Raw genomic sequence first — 17,222 nt, 5'->3', positions numbered from 1 at the left:
TTCTCAACAGAAACACGAATAACAAATATGTGATATGATAAAGGTTTTAGCTGATGCTACTGTCACAATCATATGGCAATACATGAACACATGTGTACACCTTAAACTTATGAAATGCATATGGTAATTTTTTAAAAAGATAATGGTAAGGATTGCACAGTACTGTAAATATAATTAATGCCACTGAATTATACACTTAAAGTAGGTAAAATGGCAAATTTTTTAAGATTTCTTAGAGAGAGAGAGAGAGCGCGCTCGAGAGTGTGTGCACACAAGCAGCGGGAGCGGGGGGGAGGGAGAAGAAGACTCTCCACCAAGCAGGGAGCCCCACATGGAGCTCAATCCCAGGACCCTAGGATCATGACCCAAGCCAAAGACAGACACTTAACTGACTGAGCCACCCAGGTGCCCCTAAAATGGCAAATGCCATGTTTCATATATATATATATATATATATATATATATATATATACACACACACACACACACACACACATACACACATACATACATACATACATATACACTACCACAATTAAAAAAAGATTTAAGGACAAAATCATCTCTCATCATCACTTTTCCTACAGTACCACCCACCACCAGCTATGGCCCTATTTCTCTGCTTCCCTCTGCTTCTCTGACTTCTCTATTTCACCATCTCCAATTCTACTTTTGCTCTCGTCCTCCTCATCTCTCAAGTCACCATGCCTCTACCACTCCACCAAAATTGCTTTGATCAGCTGCCTAACCCAAAGAACAGTTGTTCTTATTCAACTTTATTTATCAGCAGCTTCTGAGCACTCCCTCCTCCTAAAAACACCTTCTTTCCTGCTTCTGAGTCCCAGAACTGCCTCTCTGGACCTGGTCCTCTACCTTCTCCTTTCTGCAACTCTGCCCACCAGGCCTCCCTGGACTTCTACCCACAAACCACCTGACTCCTCCAACTCAACCCCATTACTCCTTCACCAGACGGCCCCGACTTCCCTCTTGTCATTACTTCTCAGGCCCTTCTGAAGAGCCAGAAAAGCCCTGGTCTATTTGGTCTATTTTTTTTTTTAAGATTTTTATTTATTTATTTGACAGACAGATTACAAGTAGGCAGAGAGGCAGGCAGAGAGAGAGAGGGAAGCAGGCTCTCTGCTCCCTCTGAGCAGGGAGCCCGATGCGGGGCTCGATCCCAGGACCCTGAGATCATGACCTGAGCTGAAGGCAGAGGCTTAACCCACTGAGCCACCCCAGGCGCCCCGTATTTGGTCCCTCTATTTAAGATCAAGTAAGGCCTACCCCCTCCTTGACTGAGCCTTGACCCTAAAAATAATGGATATGAACTTCTAGCTCCTTAAAGGACATAGTCAATCTTCCTAACAGTGTTATAACACTCTCAGGAAGATAGTTGAAGTTGATTGCCAAAAGTCATCCATGTCGAACACTTATTTGCATTGTCTCCAGTGGATCTGTTTTAGTTAGGTTCTTTTATTAGGATGATACCTGAATAAATTCTGCATTCAGTGCCTAGAAAAGGAGAGCACTCTTTTAGATTTCTCAGGAAGCTGGACAAGAATAGAAGATGTGTTTGGGCCCAAATAAAAAGGAAATGATGGCTATTACCATCAGCCCAAGACTGGAAGTTATTCAATCAAGATTCTAATTTTCGTCCTATTATTCAATCTTAAAAAGGATACATTGTATAACATGGATGAACCTTGAAAACATGATGCTAAGTGAAAGAAGCCAAGCACAAAAGACCACATATGGTGTGACTCCATTTACATGAACTGTCCATCTCTAGTACATCTCTAGTCACGCACCTAGAAGCATCAAGGAATGGTCTGTAGGCCAAGCTGATCCATTCTTCTCTATTTGATGAGTATTTCGGCTCCCGGGGCGTTTCTCTCGTGGTGTCCAAATCCACTAAATAATGGCATTTACTGATGTCAATCTGCAATGGAGAAAGGCCAACGCTTCATCAGCAATTGCAAAGGTCCTTTCAGGATAAGGAACATCAATTACAATCCTAAAAATTCCCACAGGGTTTCAGAAACACAAACCTCCAAGTCCTTGGACAACATTACCTGTGCTCTCTCCCCTCAGATGACAGTGTTGGGTGCTGGGGAATTATTTAGGCTCCTGCTTGCAGGAGAGAGACATGCACCCACCCAGCCAAATATATAGGTAAGCTTTGGGAGTTCTGACACGAGTTTGGGTATTAAATTCCTCTGGCCTCACAGGCACTTCTGAAGCTAATATGAGTCCACAAGCTACTCAGAAAACTCTCTTCTTCTATCATTCCCTTCCAATCCACCACCTCTTATCGCAGAGACTGAAAGGGCATCACCTAACCACATACGCTAATGTGTGAGGAAACCCTATGCTTGCTGACAGAGCCATGTGAGGTCACCCTACACCTCCTAAGTGGTACAGCAATATCACACATCATCATCTCCTTCACAAATTCAAGAGAACTGACAGAGACACGGGAACTGGCATTGTAGCAAAAGATCAGTAAAACCGAGATACCAGAACTGTAAGAGTGGAGAAGGTTACAAAAAATATATAGCAGCTATTAGCAACACTATAGCCATCCAGCTGCTTTCAACAGGGATACATCAGAGCATCACAGGTAATCATATGAGAATATTAATACATTTCACTTAAAATTATACAAGTACCATGCTTCTCACAGAATTGACTAATTCAATGGAACATGCTATGATACTTCTGCTGTTAAATAGTCCCTAGTTCCTAGTCCTAGCCCAAAATCCCAAGTATATGACAGAGCCAGATCCGGACCCAAGTCAGTATGACTTCAAAAGTCCTATCAAGACTGGCCCAAATGACTGATTCAGAAGGAAAGTGCTCTCAGGAGCTCATCTAAATGTTTCTTACAAACTAAAACTAATGAAGAGTCCTACCAGAATGCCAGGTCTCAGCTAAGATAAAGGCCATTGGAAACAGATTTATAGGAAACCTCATATTTAATGGTAAAGGGTTGAAAGTTCTTCCCTTGCGATCAGGAATCAGTCAAGACTTACCACTACTTTATTCAACATTGTACTGGAGATTCCAGTCAGCAGGGTAAGGTAAAAGAAAGACATGACAGAAGACATGGAAAGAGATGATAAAACTCATTCATCACAATGATATGATTGGTATATATAAAATCTGGTTGCCCAAAAAATTTTTGGAACTCAGAGAGTTTATCAAACTTTAGACTTACAGGATGTAAACATCAATGTCATATATTCCTACAAGACAGCAGATAATATAGAAAATGTTTTTATTCTTCAAAATTATGTATATTTTTTATCTTATAAAAACATAATTCATAAGAATATGAAAATGGATGCCCTGGAATAAATCTAACAAAAATATGGGAAAGTCCTCTATAAAAAATTATGGAATTTTATTGATAAATATCTGTCAACTGATCAATTTATAACGTGGTATATTCATATAATTAAAATGTGGCAAATACATGCAATGAAGTATTGTTCAATCTTAAAAAGGATACATTGTATAACATGGATGAACCTTGAAAACATGATGCTAAGTCAAAGAAGCCAACCACAAAAGACCACATATGGTGTGACTCCATTTACATGAAATGTTCAGAACAGACAAATCTATTGAGACAGAAAGCAAATTAGTGGTTGCTAGGGACGGGGGAAGTAAATGCTTAATGGGCATGGGGTTTTCCTGGGGTAAGGCATGGGGAAGGATGAAAAAATATTCTGAAATTAGTGGTTATGGCCTCACAACAGTATGAATGTACTAAACACCACTGAATAGTGCACTTTAAAAATCACTGCTTACCCTAAGATCCAGCACCTCCATTTCTAGTACCCAAAAGAATTGAAAGCAGGGACTAAAAACAGGTATTTTTTTTTTTAGATTTTTATTTATTTATTTGACAGACAGAGATCACAAGTAGCAGAGTTGGAGGCAGGGTGGGGTGGGAAGCAGGCTCCCCACTGAGCAGAGAGCCCAATGCGGGGCTCGATCCCAGGACCCCGGGATCATGACTCGAGCTGAAGGCATAGGCTTTAACCCACTGAGCCGCCCAGGCGCCCCAACAGATATTTATTTTTATATATTGATTTATTTTTAAGATTTTTATTTATTTGATAGAAGAAGGAGAAAGAAAGGGAATACTAGCAGGGGTAGCAGCAGAGTGACAGAGAGGCCCAATGAGGCCCAAAGAGGGGCTCAATCCCAGGACCTTGGGATCATGACGTGAGCCAAAGGCAGATGCTTAACGACTGAGCCACCCAGGTGCCCCAAAACAGATATTTATATCCCAATGTTCACAGCAGCATTAATCACAACAGACAAGAGGTGAAAACAACTCAAAAGACCATCATGGAAGAATGGATTAAAAAACTATCTAAGGGGTGCGCATGGGTGGCTCACTGGGTTAAGCCTCTGCCTTAGACTCAGGTCATGATCTCAGGGTCCTGGGATCAAGCCCTGCAACAGGCTCTCTGCTCAGCAGGGAGCCTGCTACCCCCCTCTCTCTCTGCCTGCCTCTCTGCCTACTTGTGTGATCTCTCTCTCCCTCTGTCAGATAGATAAATAAAATCTTTAAAAATAAAAAAATAAAAACTATCTAAGGCGTATCAATTTTCAGTTTGAGATAATTAAAAAGGTCTATAGAGGGCACCTGGGTGGCTCAGCTCAGTGGGTTAAAGCCTCTGCCTTGAGCTCAGGTCATGATCTCAGGGTCCTGGGATTGAGCCCCTGTTGGGCTCCCAGCTCAGCAGGGAGCCTGCTTCCTCTTCTGTCTCTGCCTGCCTCTCTGCCTACTTGTGGTCTCTGTCTGACAGTCAAATAAATAAATAAAATCTTTAAAAAAGAAAAAAAAAGGTCTAGAAATAGAGAGTGGAGACAGTTATACAACAGTGTGAACGTGCTTAATACCACTGAATTGCATCCTAAAAACAGTTGAAGTGGTCAATTTCATCACAATCAAAATTTGTTGAAATAAATCTTAATCTCAAAAAATTTGACAGTATAGTATTAAATGGAGAGATAAACCCTAGTCCTAAACAATCACTGTTATAAAGATGCAAAGTCTAAATAAATTGGTCAATATAGTAAATGCAATCTCAAAAATTCCATCAGCCTTTTTTGATGAAACTTGATAAGCTAATTCCAAAATGTATAAGAAAATGTACAAGGACAGCCAAAGCACCATTAGGAAGGAAAAGCAAGGTGATGGGCTTACTTGCTATAAATGTAGAGTAATTAAGACAAGACGTGTTTAGTGTAGGAATAGATTGAAAGACTAATGAAGAGAATAGAGCCTAGAGTGGATGCAGGATGATTTATGTCCCAGTGACCCCTCAGGTCCGTGGGGAGAGGATGGGCTCTTCACTGACCGGTGCTGAGACAACTGGATATCCACTGGGGAAGAAAACGGACCAACCTCACTCCACTCACAAAAACCAACTGCAGATGGATTATGGAACTAAATGAAAAAGGCAAAATTACAACCCTCTTGGAAGATAACATCAGAGAAGATCTTCAAGATCTTATAGTAGAAGTCTTTTTAGACAAGACACAAAGAGCATGAACTACCAAAAAAATGGATAAATTTGACTACATTAAAATATCTATTCATCAAAGACACCCTTCTGAGAGTGAGATGAGCCACAGAACGGTGAAGAAATATGTAACAAATTCAACCATCAAGGATTCCTATCTAGTATAAGTAAAGAATACCTGCTGGTCAACAAGACAAAGACACACCACCCAATAGAAAAATGGGCAAATGACTAACAGGTACTTAAGAAGAAATGGGCAAATGACCTTGATAGGTACAAAGAAGAAATCTAAATGGCCAAAAACAAATGAACAATGCTCAACCTCATCAGTAATCAAGAAAATGCAAATCAAAATCACAATGAAAATTGACAATACCGAGTGCTGGCCAGAATGTGGAGCAACTCTATCCCTCGCTGACAGGAGATTAGATTGGCACAACATTTTTAGAAAATTATTTCACAGAATCTACAAAAATTGAACACATACATTTGCTATGATCCCACATTTATACCCCCAGGTTTTAGACCGAACCATATGAAATAATTAATATTTCACTGTTTAATCCATAAAATTGGTAATTTCACTGTGATTCAAGCTAATGTATATCCAATAGAAATACATGCCCCAAAAGACAATTCAAGAATGTTCAATGTGGCTTTATTTGCAGTTGGCTCAGACCAGAAACAGCAAACATTCATCAACAGTAAAATAATACCCTGTGGTACAGTCACACAAAGATATACTATGCGGTAACAAAAAGAAAACAAACTACAGCTACATGCAACAACATGTGTGATTATTATTAACAAAGTGTTGAGGGAAAAGACCAAAATGCAAAAAAAAAAAATTATATATTTATATATATATATATATAAAATATATAAAATATATAAAATTTTATATATATATATATATATATAAGATGCAGTATGATTCCACGTACATGAAGTTCAAAAACAGCCAAAACTAATTTAAATCATTTAGGAATGTATATAAAAGCGGTAAATCTAGAGAGAAGAGCAGGGAAATTATTACCATAAAAAGCCAGTTGAGTCCCCCTGAAGGGGGGAGTGGGCAGTGATCAAAAGGAGTTGCTGCGGGAGTTCTGGATGGGGGTGACGCTCTAGTATTTGACCTTGGTGACGCTTACACAGGCACCTGGCTCTAATATTACTGATTACTGTACACCTGTGTTTTGTGCACATTTAGGCTTATGGGATATACACAACTAAAGGTTTTTAAAAAGTGCTTTTAAGAACAACTTGTTCACTTCTAGCCTGCAGTAAACTCTGTCTCCCTCCCCACCTCCCCCACCCCGCTTCTAACTCACAGTACTGTTCCCATTCTCTCCTAGCATTATTTATATGTAAAAGTCTTGAGTCTCACATCTGTCTCTACATATGGGCTATTCCTCCAGGGGAGAGAAGGCACACTGGGAATTGACGTCAGACCCAATTCCATTCCACATAACTCTAAAAATGATTCTTCGCATAAACACTTCAGGAAGCAGACTTTCTGGTCTCAACACCCACTCTGTAGCTCCCAAGGATTTTAAAAACATGAAACAAGTTTTTAAAAGCTTTGCAAGCGCCATGCCTCTGTAGTCAAATAGAAGCAGCCAGGGGCAGAGACTCCCACGGTCTCATGCCAAGACCTCCTTCGGTTAGGTGGCCTCCGTACGACATTTCAATATTTGACCTCAGCCTGGCCTTTTGTGGCCAGGCATACTCCAGGTCTGATTATCTAGATTTGGTTCTGGATACAGGGGTCTCTCAAAAATCTGGGTAGTAACTAATACCCAACTAAACCAGTTAGCTTTTGGTTCCATTCATCACACCATCCATATGCAAATTCCATTTAATGTTGTTAGAAAGATACCATGGCAAAATCATCTTACTTGAGTTAATAGTCCATTAAAAAATATATAACCTCTTCAGCCTTTTTGGGAAGCAGCTGCTGATTTTTTTTTTTTTCCAGGAAGCAGTTAATGAACAACTAAAACACACAAGGACAAAGCCTCCCAGCAGATAATGGTTAGCTATGATCATGGGCAGGTTCTTCTTCTTCTTCTTCTTCTTCTTCTTTTTTTTTTTTTTTTAAAGATTTTACTTATTTATTTAAAAGAGAGAGAAAGAGAGAGCATGCACAAGCTGGGGGAGAGGGGTAGAAGGAGAGGGAGAAAGAGACTCTCTGTTGAGCAGGGAACCCAAAGCAGGGCTCTATTCCAGGAACTTGGGATCATGACCTGAGCTGAAGGCAGACACTTAACTGAGCTACCCAGGCGTCCCAAGGGCAGGTTCTTTATTAGAGAAGAAATAAGATATTTAGAGAAAAGGAACAACAAACAACAAAATAAAAAGGCAACCTATGGAATGGAAAAAAAAAAATGCTTGCAAACCATTTAACTGATAAGGACATACAACTCAAGAGCAAAAAAACAAATTATCTGATTTTAAATGGGCTAAAGACCTGAAGAGACACTTTTCCGAAGAAGATACATGAATGGCCAACAGGTACATGAAAAGGTGCTCGATGTCACCAATCATTAGGGAAATGCAAATCAAAACCATAGTGAGATACCAGCTCACCTCACAACTGTTAGAATGGCTATTATCAAAAATACAAGCGATAACAAGTACTGGCCAGGATATGGAGAAAAAAGAACCCTTGAAAACTGTTAGCGGGAATGTAAACTGGTACAGCCATTATGGAAAACAGTAAGGAAGTTCCTCAAAAACTTAAAAAGAATTATTATATCATCCAACAATCCCACTTTTGAGTATATATCTGAAGAAAATGAGGTCACTATCTTAAAGAGACATCTACAATCCCATGTTCATCACAGCATTGTTCACAAGAGCTAAGACATGGAGACAACCTACGTGTCTGTCAGTGGATGAAATGTGATACGTATGTAACACATGCACATGTCACATTTCATGGACTTAGTCAAAGTTCATGTGCACATGCACACACACAGGGATACTATTCAGCCATTAAAAAGAAGGAACCCCTGCTATGTGTGAAAACATGGATTAATCTTGAGGGCATTATGCTGAGTGAAGTATGATTGACAGAGAAAGACGAATAGTATATGATCTCTCTTACTGTGGAATCTAGAAAAGCTGAACTCACAAAAACAGGTGTAATGGTGCTTACCAGGGTCTGGGGGAAGTAGAGAGAGGTTAAAGGGTAAAAATTTCAGTTACAGGATGACTAAGTTCAGAGGACCTAAAGTACAGCCTAATAACTAACCATCGTTAACAATATGGTGTTGTAGGGGCGCCTGGGTGGCTCAGTCGGTTAAGTGTCCAACTCCATTTTGGCTCAGGGTTGTAAGATCAAGCCCTGCGATAGGCTCCACACTCAGCAGGGAGTCTGCTTGAGATTCTCTCCCTCTCCCCCGAACCCTCTCTAAAAAAGAGGGGGGGGGAGCCAATACAGTGTTGGACATCTGAACTCTAAGAGAGCAGATCTTAAATGTTCTCAACATTTAAAGAAAAAAAAGTAACTTTTTGTTATGTGAGGTGATGGACACGTGCTAACTCACCCAACTGTGGTCATCACTGAACAACATACACATTCAACAAATCACCAGATTTTAGACAATGTTGTGTGTCAATTTTATCTGAGTAAATCTAGAGAAAACATTTATTTAAACAATTAGAAGAGGAACTCTGTCAGGGGCTTAGATTCAGGTCTGGGCTCCACCACAAACTAGATGGGTGACCCATACTCACCTTTTTTATACCTCAATTTCTTCTGTAAAATAAGAATAATACCATTTATCTCAGAGAGTTATAATGAGGATTAAATGAAAGGATTCACTTGAATAAAACCTGTAAACTATAAAGGACTACACAGATCACTGAAACATTAGAAGGAATCTTTGACTAAGTCCATGAAAATGTGAGAACATGACTGACAGGAAAGAGCTTTGGAGCATTAGGGCCCATTAAAATGAATTGTTCTTGTTCTCAATTGACATCATTACTGTCAATTCAAGCTATGCCCAACATGTAGGACAAGATTAACTATTCACAGTTCTCCATTAGCAATGAATTAGCAGCATCTACTAAATGACCTAAAATGAATCTTCTGGGCATCATCAAAGCCTTTATTAAGTACCTATTTGATGAAGTCTAAACTAGAATATACAAAATTCTTGTGGCCATGTCTCCATTACTAAACTTATAATTGAGGTCAGGAAATGACATTAGCACACATAAAATACACAAAGTCAGTATTATAAGAACAATCAGAGTTTAGAGAGGAAGAAATCACTGGGGGTTGAAAAGATTTCCTGGAGATGGTGGTAAAAGTTAGAAAGAACAGAGTCAAAACAGCAGAAATGAGCACGGTTTACCAGGGAAACAGGAGAAATCCTGGCTGGTCCCAGGAGGTGTGTGCTGAGAAAAGTGGAGAGAGAATCTGAGGGCTGATAATGGAGAACCCAAATTAAGAGAATTTAGATTCTGTGCATCAGGATTCTTCTCTAGGCTTTTCAGCCAAAAAGTGAAGTGATTTAAAAATGGGTCTCAGAAAGAGAGAGATGCATACTGGCTACGCAGGTTCGGGAGGGTGGGGGGCATACAGCAGTACTGGAGGGAAAGGCTGGAAGCAAGCACTCTGCTCACCAAGGCATTCAGCCCCGCTGTGAGCAAAGGCACCCTGAGGTTCTGTGTAGGGGGAAAGAGGAGAGAAAGGGTAAGTCTCAGGCTTATTTCAGAGGAAACCAGTGATACCAAGACTTCTAACCCAGTGAACGGGAGAAAAGAGGGGACTGCAAATGAAGAGTCAGTCTAGGTGAGATGGAGAAAAGATGTTATATTTTACACCAAGGAACTGAAAGAAGGTCCCTGTACCTGGAACACCGGGACTTAATGGGTGTTTGCTGTTCCTACTGCCTGCAACACTGCCTACCCCCACCTCATAAATCCCCCATCATCTTTCAGATCCCAGCCAAAAATTATTTCCTTAGGACAGTTCTCCAAGTTATATGCTCTCATAGCAACCACTACATCTCCATTAAAACCCTCCATGATTTGTGGCACCTGGGTGGCTCAGTCGGTTGGGCGACTGACTCTTGATTTCAGCTCAGGTCATGATCTCCGGGTCGTGGAATCAAGCCCGGCATTGGGCTCTGTGCTCAGCAGGGAGTCTGCTGGAGATCCTCTCCCTCTTGCTCTCCCCCTTGCTCTCAAATAAATAAATAAAATCTTGGGAGGAAAAAAAACCTCCATAATAATAATGTGTGAATTAACTGGAAAGTCAATAAACTCTCTGAAAGCTGGAGCTGTGTCCATCTCATTCCCTCGTGCGTTCCCAAACCACGCCCAGTACAAGGTGCACAGGAAGCGCCAAAACACAGTGAACAAATGCGCACAAGAGTACAAGAAAAAAGGTGAAACTAAGAGAAGGGAGGAAAAGGTGAAATGGTAGGAAACAGGACAGAAGAGAGGAGCAGAGAGGAGCGGAAGAGCACAAATAACGTGCCCGAGGACGCCTACAGTACTGAGCCAGACGTGAAGAAGCAAGGCACGGAAGAGGTCATTAGAGAGGCTGTAGGAGAAGAATCAAAGGAGTATAGTCTTAAAACTTGGGGAGAGTGATTTCAAAAGCCACAGAAAGGCTGCGAGGAGACTCTGAGATGGAGAAAAGTTAACAACAGGGGTGGGTTCCCCAGTTGTACCCAAGAACACACTTATCACAGTGTAGTATGCCTGTGGGGGACAAGGAAAGAACCCACAGCCCAGCCTCCTTCTCTCAGTGACCTTCCCTGCTGTCTATCCCACTGCCTGAGCCAAGCCCCACAAGTCCTAAGACAGGAAGGATGTGAACTTGCATTCAGGCATCTATCAGCTGGAAATGACAATGACGCACGTAGCTTTAAAAATAGAGATCTTTGGCAAGGGCCAACAAGCAGTTCAGGAACATCACAGAGAAACCATCTCCATGTTTAAGAGATCTTATTTCTCAAATGTCACTGAAAAGTCTGGTAAACAAACACAGTAAAGAATCCTCTAAGACTTTAAGGAGAAAATGTGAAAGATCCATCAAAATCAATTAGTCCCATAACCTCGAAGTTAAGTGGGAGGACCGAAGTTGAGAAAACGGTTCACTTTGCCCCGAGCTAAGTACAGTCTGCTCCTAAACTGAGGCTGTCAAACAGCAACAACAGCTGGCATAAGTCAGGAATTTAATGCGTCTAAGCAGTATGCAGGATGTCTTTCTTTCTAAAACATCTAATAAATTTTGATTTATTACATTTTCTCATATCCCCCTGTAAGCAACACTAGTGAAGCCCAGGAGTTCTGCGTTGAGCCTTCTAAGCTCTATAGAGGCAGAAACTGAGTCAGTCTTGGCCAGCACGGTGTCCCCTGGTGCCCGTATGTACCTGGCACGCAGCAGCAGTCCAAAAGTACTTGCAGAAGGAAAGAATGGTCACCAGCGCACCAGGAGGCTGGGACAACTTCAAGCACCAAGTGTCAATAAAAACTAAGAGTAGCTATCTTTAAGTGCCAAGAATTTTCTCTCTTAGCTTCTAGCTCCAGGAAGGCAATCTATTTCCTCTAAAATGTCATACGGTGAAGATTAAACTGCACTGTAATACATCTACTAAAAAAAATCTCTAATTAGCAAAATGAGTTCAAGCTCCAGTAAACTATTAATTTTGAGCAAGGCTAGACAATTCACCATAATGAGATTTAACTTATTTGGGTATTTCATAGAATGAAAAGTTGAAGTATGAAAGTTGCCTAGAGAAATCAATTTCAACAACTATTCCTGGATCCCACTACTGTGATGAGAATACACAAGACCCTCCAGGTCTATGAGTGAACTCCTGTTACTGAGAATGGCGTAGAGAACCCAACAAGCACAGAAAATGAAAAAAATCACACTCAAAAGCAAACTGAAATTCCAAATGGATATTCCTTGCTTTTCCTCAACTCACAGACAAGTTCAGTTCTGCAACCCTATACTCTGCATATGAAGAATTTGTGAGAATCTATCCTTTAACTCCATTTTAGCCTCATTTTTATTAAAGAACACAATTATAACCAGAAATCCTACGTTGTGTGTGTGTATATATATATATCCTATCGTATTTAAATATACATTATATCAGCCAGCAGCCATAAAACAAAACAAGTATTTGAAACAGCAAACTCTCCTAGAAGACATCAGCAGAAAAGCAGAAAGCTACTTCAAACCTCCCGCCCCCAACCAAGCACTTTTCGTACTTAAGTTGATCTAATATTACCCTTTGTGTCAAAAAATGGGACCCCAAATACTCCGCCTCTAACTCTAGCTCTATCACTTAGGGAAGTCACTTAGCTCAGTCTCAGAGGTTTTACCAGGTCTCCAGAGGATCTGGACTGAAACCATGGAAATTGCTCAGAACTCTAAGGAAAGATCATTGTAGAGAAAATAATTTCATCACGAGTGTAAACACACTCGTGATTCAACTGATTCTCAGTAGATTCTACTGAGATTCCACTCCTCTCAAAACTACTGCTGCTCATCATTAGAAACATCTTCATACTAAAAGACATCCGGCACTGGAGAACAAATACACAGGATCTGCTTTCTATGTTGTCGAGATTTGGGCAACTACAAAGACTTCTCTCACTGACCATAGCTGAAGATGCGTTTGTCAAGAAGGCAAAGGCAAAGTAAGATCTTCAGTTCTCTGAATTCGCTGATGTCAAGGAGCTATTTAAAGCCAAGATATTATCATTGTTGTTCTGACATTGTTAAATATGGAAAGGGTGAGGGAAATTCTGCATACTTGAAAAATGTTCAGTTTTTACAAGGCTTCTTTAATTCTAAGTGCTTCATCAACATAAAACATGGGATTCACTTATTTGTGGAAAATAAGGGATATCATGGAGGACAGTAGGAGGAGGAAAAATGAAGGGGGAGCAACTGGGAGTGAGAGATGAACCATGAAAGATTATGGACTTTGGGAAACAAACTGAGGGTTTTAGAAGGGAGGGGGGTGGAGGACGGGTGAGCCGGCGATGAGTATTAAGGAGGGCCCAGGGTTGCATGGAGCCCTGGGTGTTATATGCAAACAATGAATCATGGAACACTATGTCAAAAACTAATGATGGTGACTAATATGACACAATAAAAAAATATTACTGTGATTCTCAAAAACAACTTTCCTGAAGGAGAATACTTATGCATTAAAAATGGACTCTGAAAAACCACCGGAGGGTTTTGAAGGGGCGGGGGATGGGAGGTTGGGGGAACCAGGTGGTGGGTATTAGGGAGGGCACAGATTGCATGGAGCACTGGGTGTGGTGAAAAAACAATGAATACTGTTATGCTGAAAATAAATAAAAAATTTAATAAAAAAAACAATAATAATACTTCAAGGGCACCTGGGTGGCTCAGTGGGTTGAGCCTCTGCCCTCGGCTCAGGTCGTGATCTCAGGGTCCTGGGATCGAGCCCCACATCAGGCTCTCTACTCAGCCGGGAGCCTGCTTCCTCCTCTCTCTGCCTGCCTCTCTGCCTACTTGTGATCTCTGCCAAATAAATAAATAAAATCTTAAAAAAAAAAAAAAAACTTCATATTTTTTTAAAAATGTGATTTGGGAATAGGTCGCATGTCTTACACAGACAGCCTAGAGTTACCACACAGATACTTCCTGATGTTGACAATGGCACACACAGAAAACTCAGGACAGATGTTTTCCTTCTCACACTCCATGTTAGACATCACTAATCAACCGCAGCACTCTTGCACAGGCCTAGACACAATCTCCACATGCTTTTTGACCTGGGGCTCCAGTAAGCCACTACCAATTGATCTGAAGAGTCAAATGAACTGAAATCATTTGCCTTCCTTGTTAAATCAGTACATGGGGGTGAACACCCAGGATGGTGGTAATGCCAGTCAGTGAAGCCCAATCCACGTAACACAGAGTTCTCAACAATGTATCTCCGTAGAAACAGATCTGTTTTTATACAAAAGCCATTATTTAGAAAACTAAGAAATCGTGGGAAATTGCTTATCTTTTTTTTTTTTTTACAACAAATGCAAAGTTTCTTTTGTAAACTAGACTTTTAAAATATCAGCTTACATAAAATATTTCAAGAATACATCTATAATAAAGAATGAAATCGTAACACTGTATGTTTACTGTAATTCAAATAAAATAAAAATGCAATCTTTAGTGTTTATGACTAAAATCCCTATCACTAGCATCATTAAGGGAAGTCTATTAACACGGGATAAGGAACATGGTCCATGTTATTATAACAGTATCGTACAGTCACAGATGACAGTTCCACTTGTGGTGAGCACAGTATAATGTATAATAACTTGTCAATTCACTATCTTGTGCACCTGAAACTATGTGCCAACTATACTTAATTTTTTTTCTAAATTTGAATCCACTGGAAGAGAATAAAAGTGTAAGAATACATTAAAAGGGGCACCTGGGTTCAGTGGTTTAAGCCTCTGCCTTCGGCTCAGGTTGTGATCTCAGGATCCTGTGATCGAGCCCCACATGGGGCTCTCTGCTCAGTGGGAAGCCTGCTTCCCCCTCTCTCTCTGCCTGCCTCTCTGCCTACTTGTGATCTCTGTCTGTCAAGTAAGTAAATAAAATCTTAAAAAAAAAAAAAAAGAATACATTAAAAGTATTGTTTGTGACACTTTAACCCCCACTTATGTGTGTGTGGGTGTGCATGTGCACATGTGCACACATGTATGCTAAATCATGACACAGAAGGTATTTCTCATTCTGTACTGGAGATATAGAAATCTGAAAGCCACTCTTTAAAAAAAAAGCCTATTAAATATCAAATTACAAAAGAAAAATAAATCATACATTTTTCAGAGAATTTCTAGTTTACAGTTAAGTTGAACCATGTCTACAAAAAACCATATAGCATTTTTGTATTTTTCCATTTTTTAATTTTTTATATTATCGGGACGCCTGGGTGGCTCAGCTGGTTAAGTGTCTGCCTTCAGCTCAGGTCAAGATTCCAGGGTCCTGGGATCAAGACCCACATCAGGCTCCCTGCTTAGCAGGGAGTTTCCTTCTCCCTCTGCCTGCTGCTCCCCCTGCTTAAGCTCTTTTTCCCTCCCTCCATCTCTCTCTCTGACAATTAAAATCTTTTACAAAAATAAAGTTTATATTATACTTTTTAAAAGCATTTTTTAAAATTTATTTGCCAGAGAGAGGGAAAGAGAGAGAGAGCACAAGCAGGGCGAGCAGCAGGCAGAGGGAGAGGAAGAAGCAGGTTCCCCACTGAGCAAGGAGCCTGATGCAAGTCTGGATCCCAGGACTCTGGGATCATGACCTGAGCTGAAGGCAGCCTCTTAACGGACTGAGCCACTCAGGCATCCCTATATCATAATTTTTAAAAGAACCAGAGGAAGACAAACACACAGACAAATACCTGCCCTTTAGGAGCTCACTACTTGAGATGTACAACACCAGATAAGTAAACTTGAAATGGCAGTCAGCCAATAGAATAAAGCAATTACACCAAAGTTTAAATAAAAAGGAACAGGAAATTAATTTTAATCATCCGGAGTTGGCAAAACATGCTCACAAAGTTTTCTGCTGTTATAATTCTCTATTTAATCAGCCAAGTGACATTAATGTCAGTTCCTGGAATGTATTTCATGACCCAAGAAGACAGAATGATTTTATGAACTCAAACCTTCCACAGTCATTTTCGTCACCCTTCAAAAGAGTGTTAATTCAATAGATGAAAGTCTACCCAAGTAATATCTGCACCAACCTATGAAATTATAGGACTAGTTCCCTACTTGAAATGTTGGGAAAAGGTAGGTAGGGGAAATAGACTGGGGCCCGTGACCAATTTTCTGGAGATTCTCATGTTGGGTTTTAATGGGTGACTTTGCTAGTTTATTTGAAATTCTATGATTTCCCAAAATACTCTCATATTGAAGTGTTAAGAGAAAAATATATTCAGGAGAAGAAGTTTTCTATGTACTATTTCCTCTACTAACACATATAATTGGGTTGATTGTAGGTGTTAAGAGTAAATAGGTTTGGGGGTACCTGGGTGGCTCAGTCGGATGAGTGTCTGCCTTTGGCTCAGGTCATGATCTCAGGGTCCTGGGACTAAGCCCCACATTGGGCTCAGCAGGAAGTCTGCTTCTCCCTCTCCCTCTGTTCCTTCCCCTGCCTTGTGCTCTTTCTCTCAAATAAATAAAATCTTAAAAAAAAAAAAAAGGAGTAAATGGATTTTTTTAAAAGGTTAAGTCAATGTTTTAAAAGTAAATAGTGCATAACTATGTGCAACTGGGCAAGGTAAATGGCCATGGGAAAATTGTGTCACAACAATAAAGAGAAGTTTCAGTAGCTCTCCTTTGATAAAAATCTGCAAGAAACTCCCAAAGAAAACAAGGAATGTAGCCTGGAAAGTGGCTGAGTAGACTAGCTGGAAGAGAAGTAGGAGAAAAGCATAGCATTACAGGAACAGCAAACTACCCTTGTGAAGACTCACAGGTGTAAGCGAGCCAGGCAGAGAGGCGACGTGACAGGAGGCAGGGTGTGGTTCCCAGGCTTTGCACTAGAGCCATAAATGACCCTGACCAGAGAGTTGAGAGGTGTCCATGTGAAAAGAGACCTAACACAGGTAAAAGAAAAGAATTCCATCTTCCTGGAATGTATCAAATTGATAGGAG

At 40.5% G+C, this 17,222-nt stretch overlaps 1 protein-coding gene across 1 annotated transcript in view; it reads right to left on the bottom strand.

Annotated features, from left to right (window-relative positions):
- ALG9 (ALG9 alpha-1,2-mannosyltransferase) overlaps positions 1-17,222 on the bottom strand; it is a 95,426-nt gene that overhangs the window by 24,383 nt on the left and 53,821 nt on the right. The window contains exon 14 of the mRNA XM_080815855.1: positions 1,809-1,939. Within this exon, the coding sequence (XP_080671981.1) occupies positions 1,809-1,939 (131 nt within the window). The remainder of the gene's footprint in view (positions 1-1,808; positions 1,940-17,222) is intronic.

This window comes from Martes martes, assembly GCF_963455335.1.
Source record: "Martes martes genome assembly, chromosome: 10".
Classification (NCBI taxonomy): domain Eukaryota; kingdom Metazoa; phylum Chordata; class Mammalia; order Carnivora; family Mustelidae; genus Martes; species Martes martes.
Note: the sequence above shows the minus strand (reverse complement) of the source record. Positions and strands in the feature narration are given on the sequence as shown.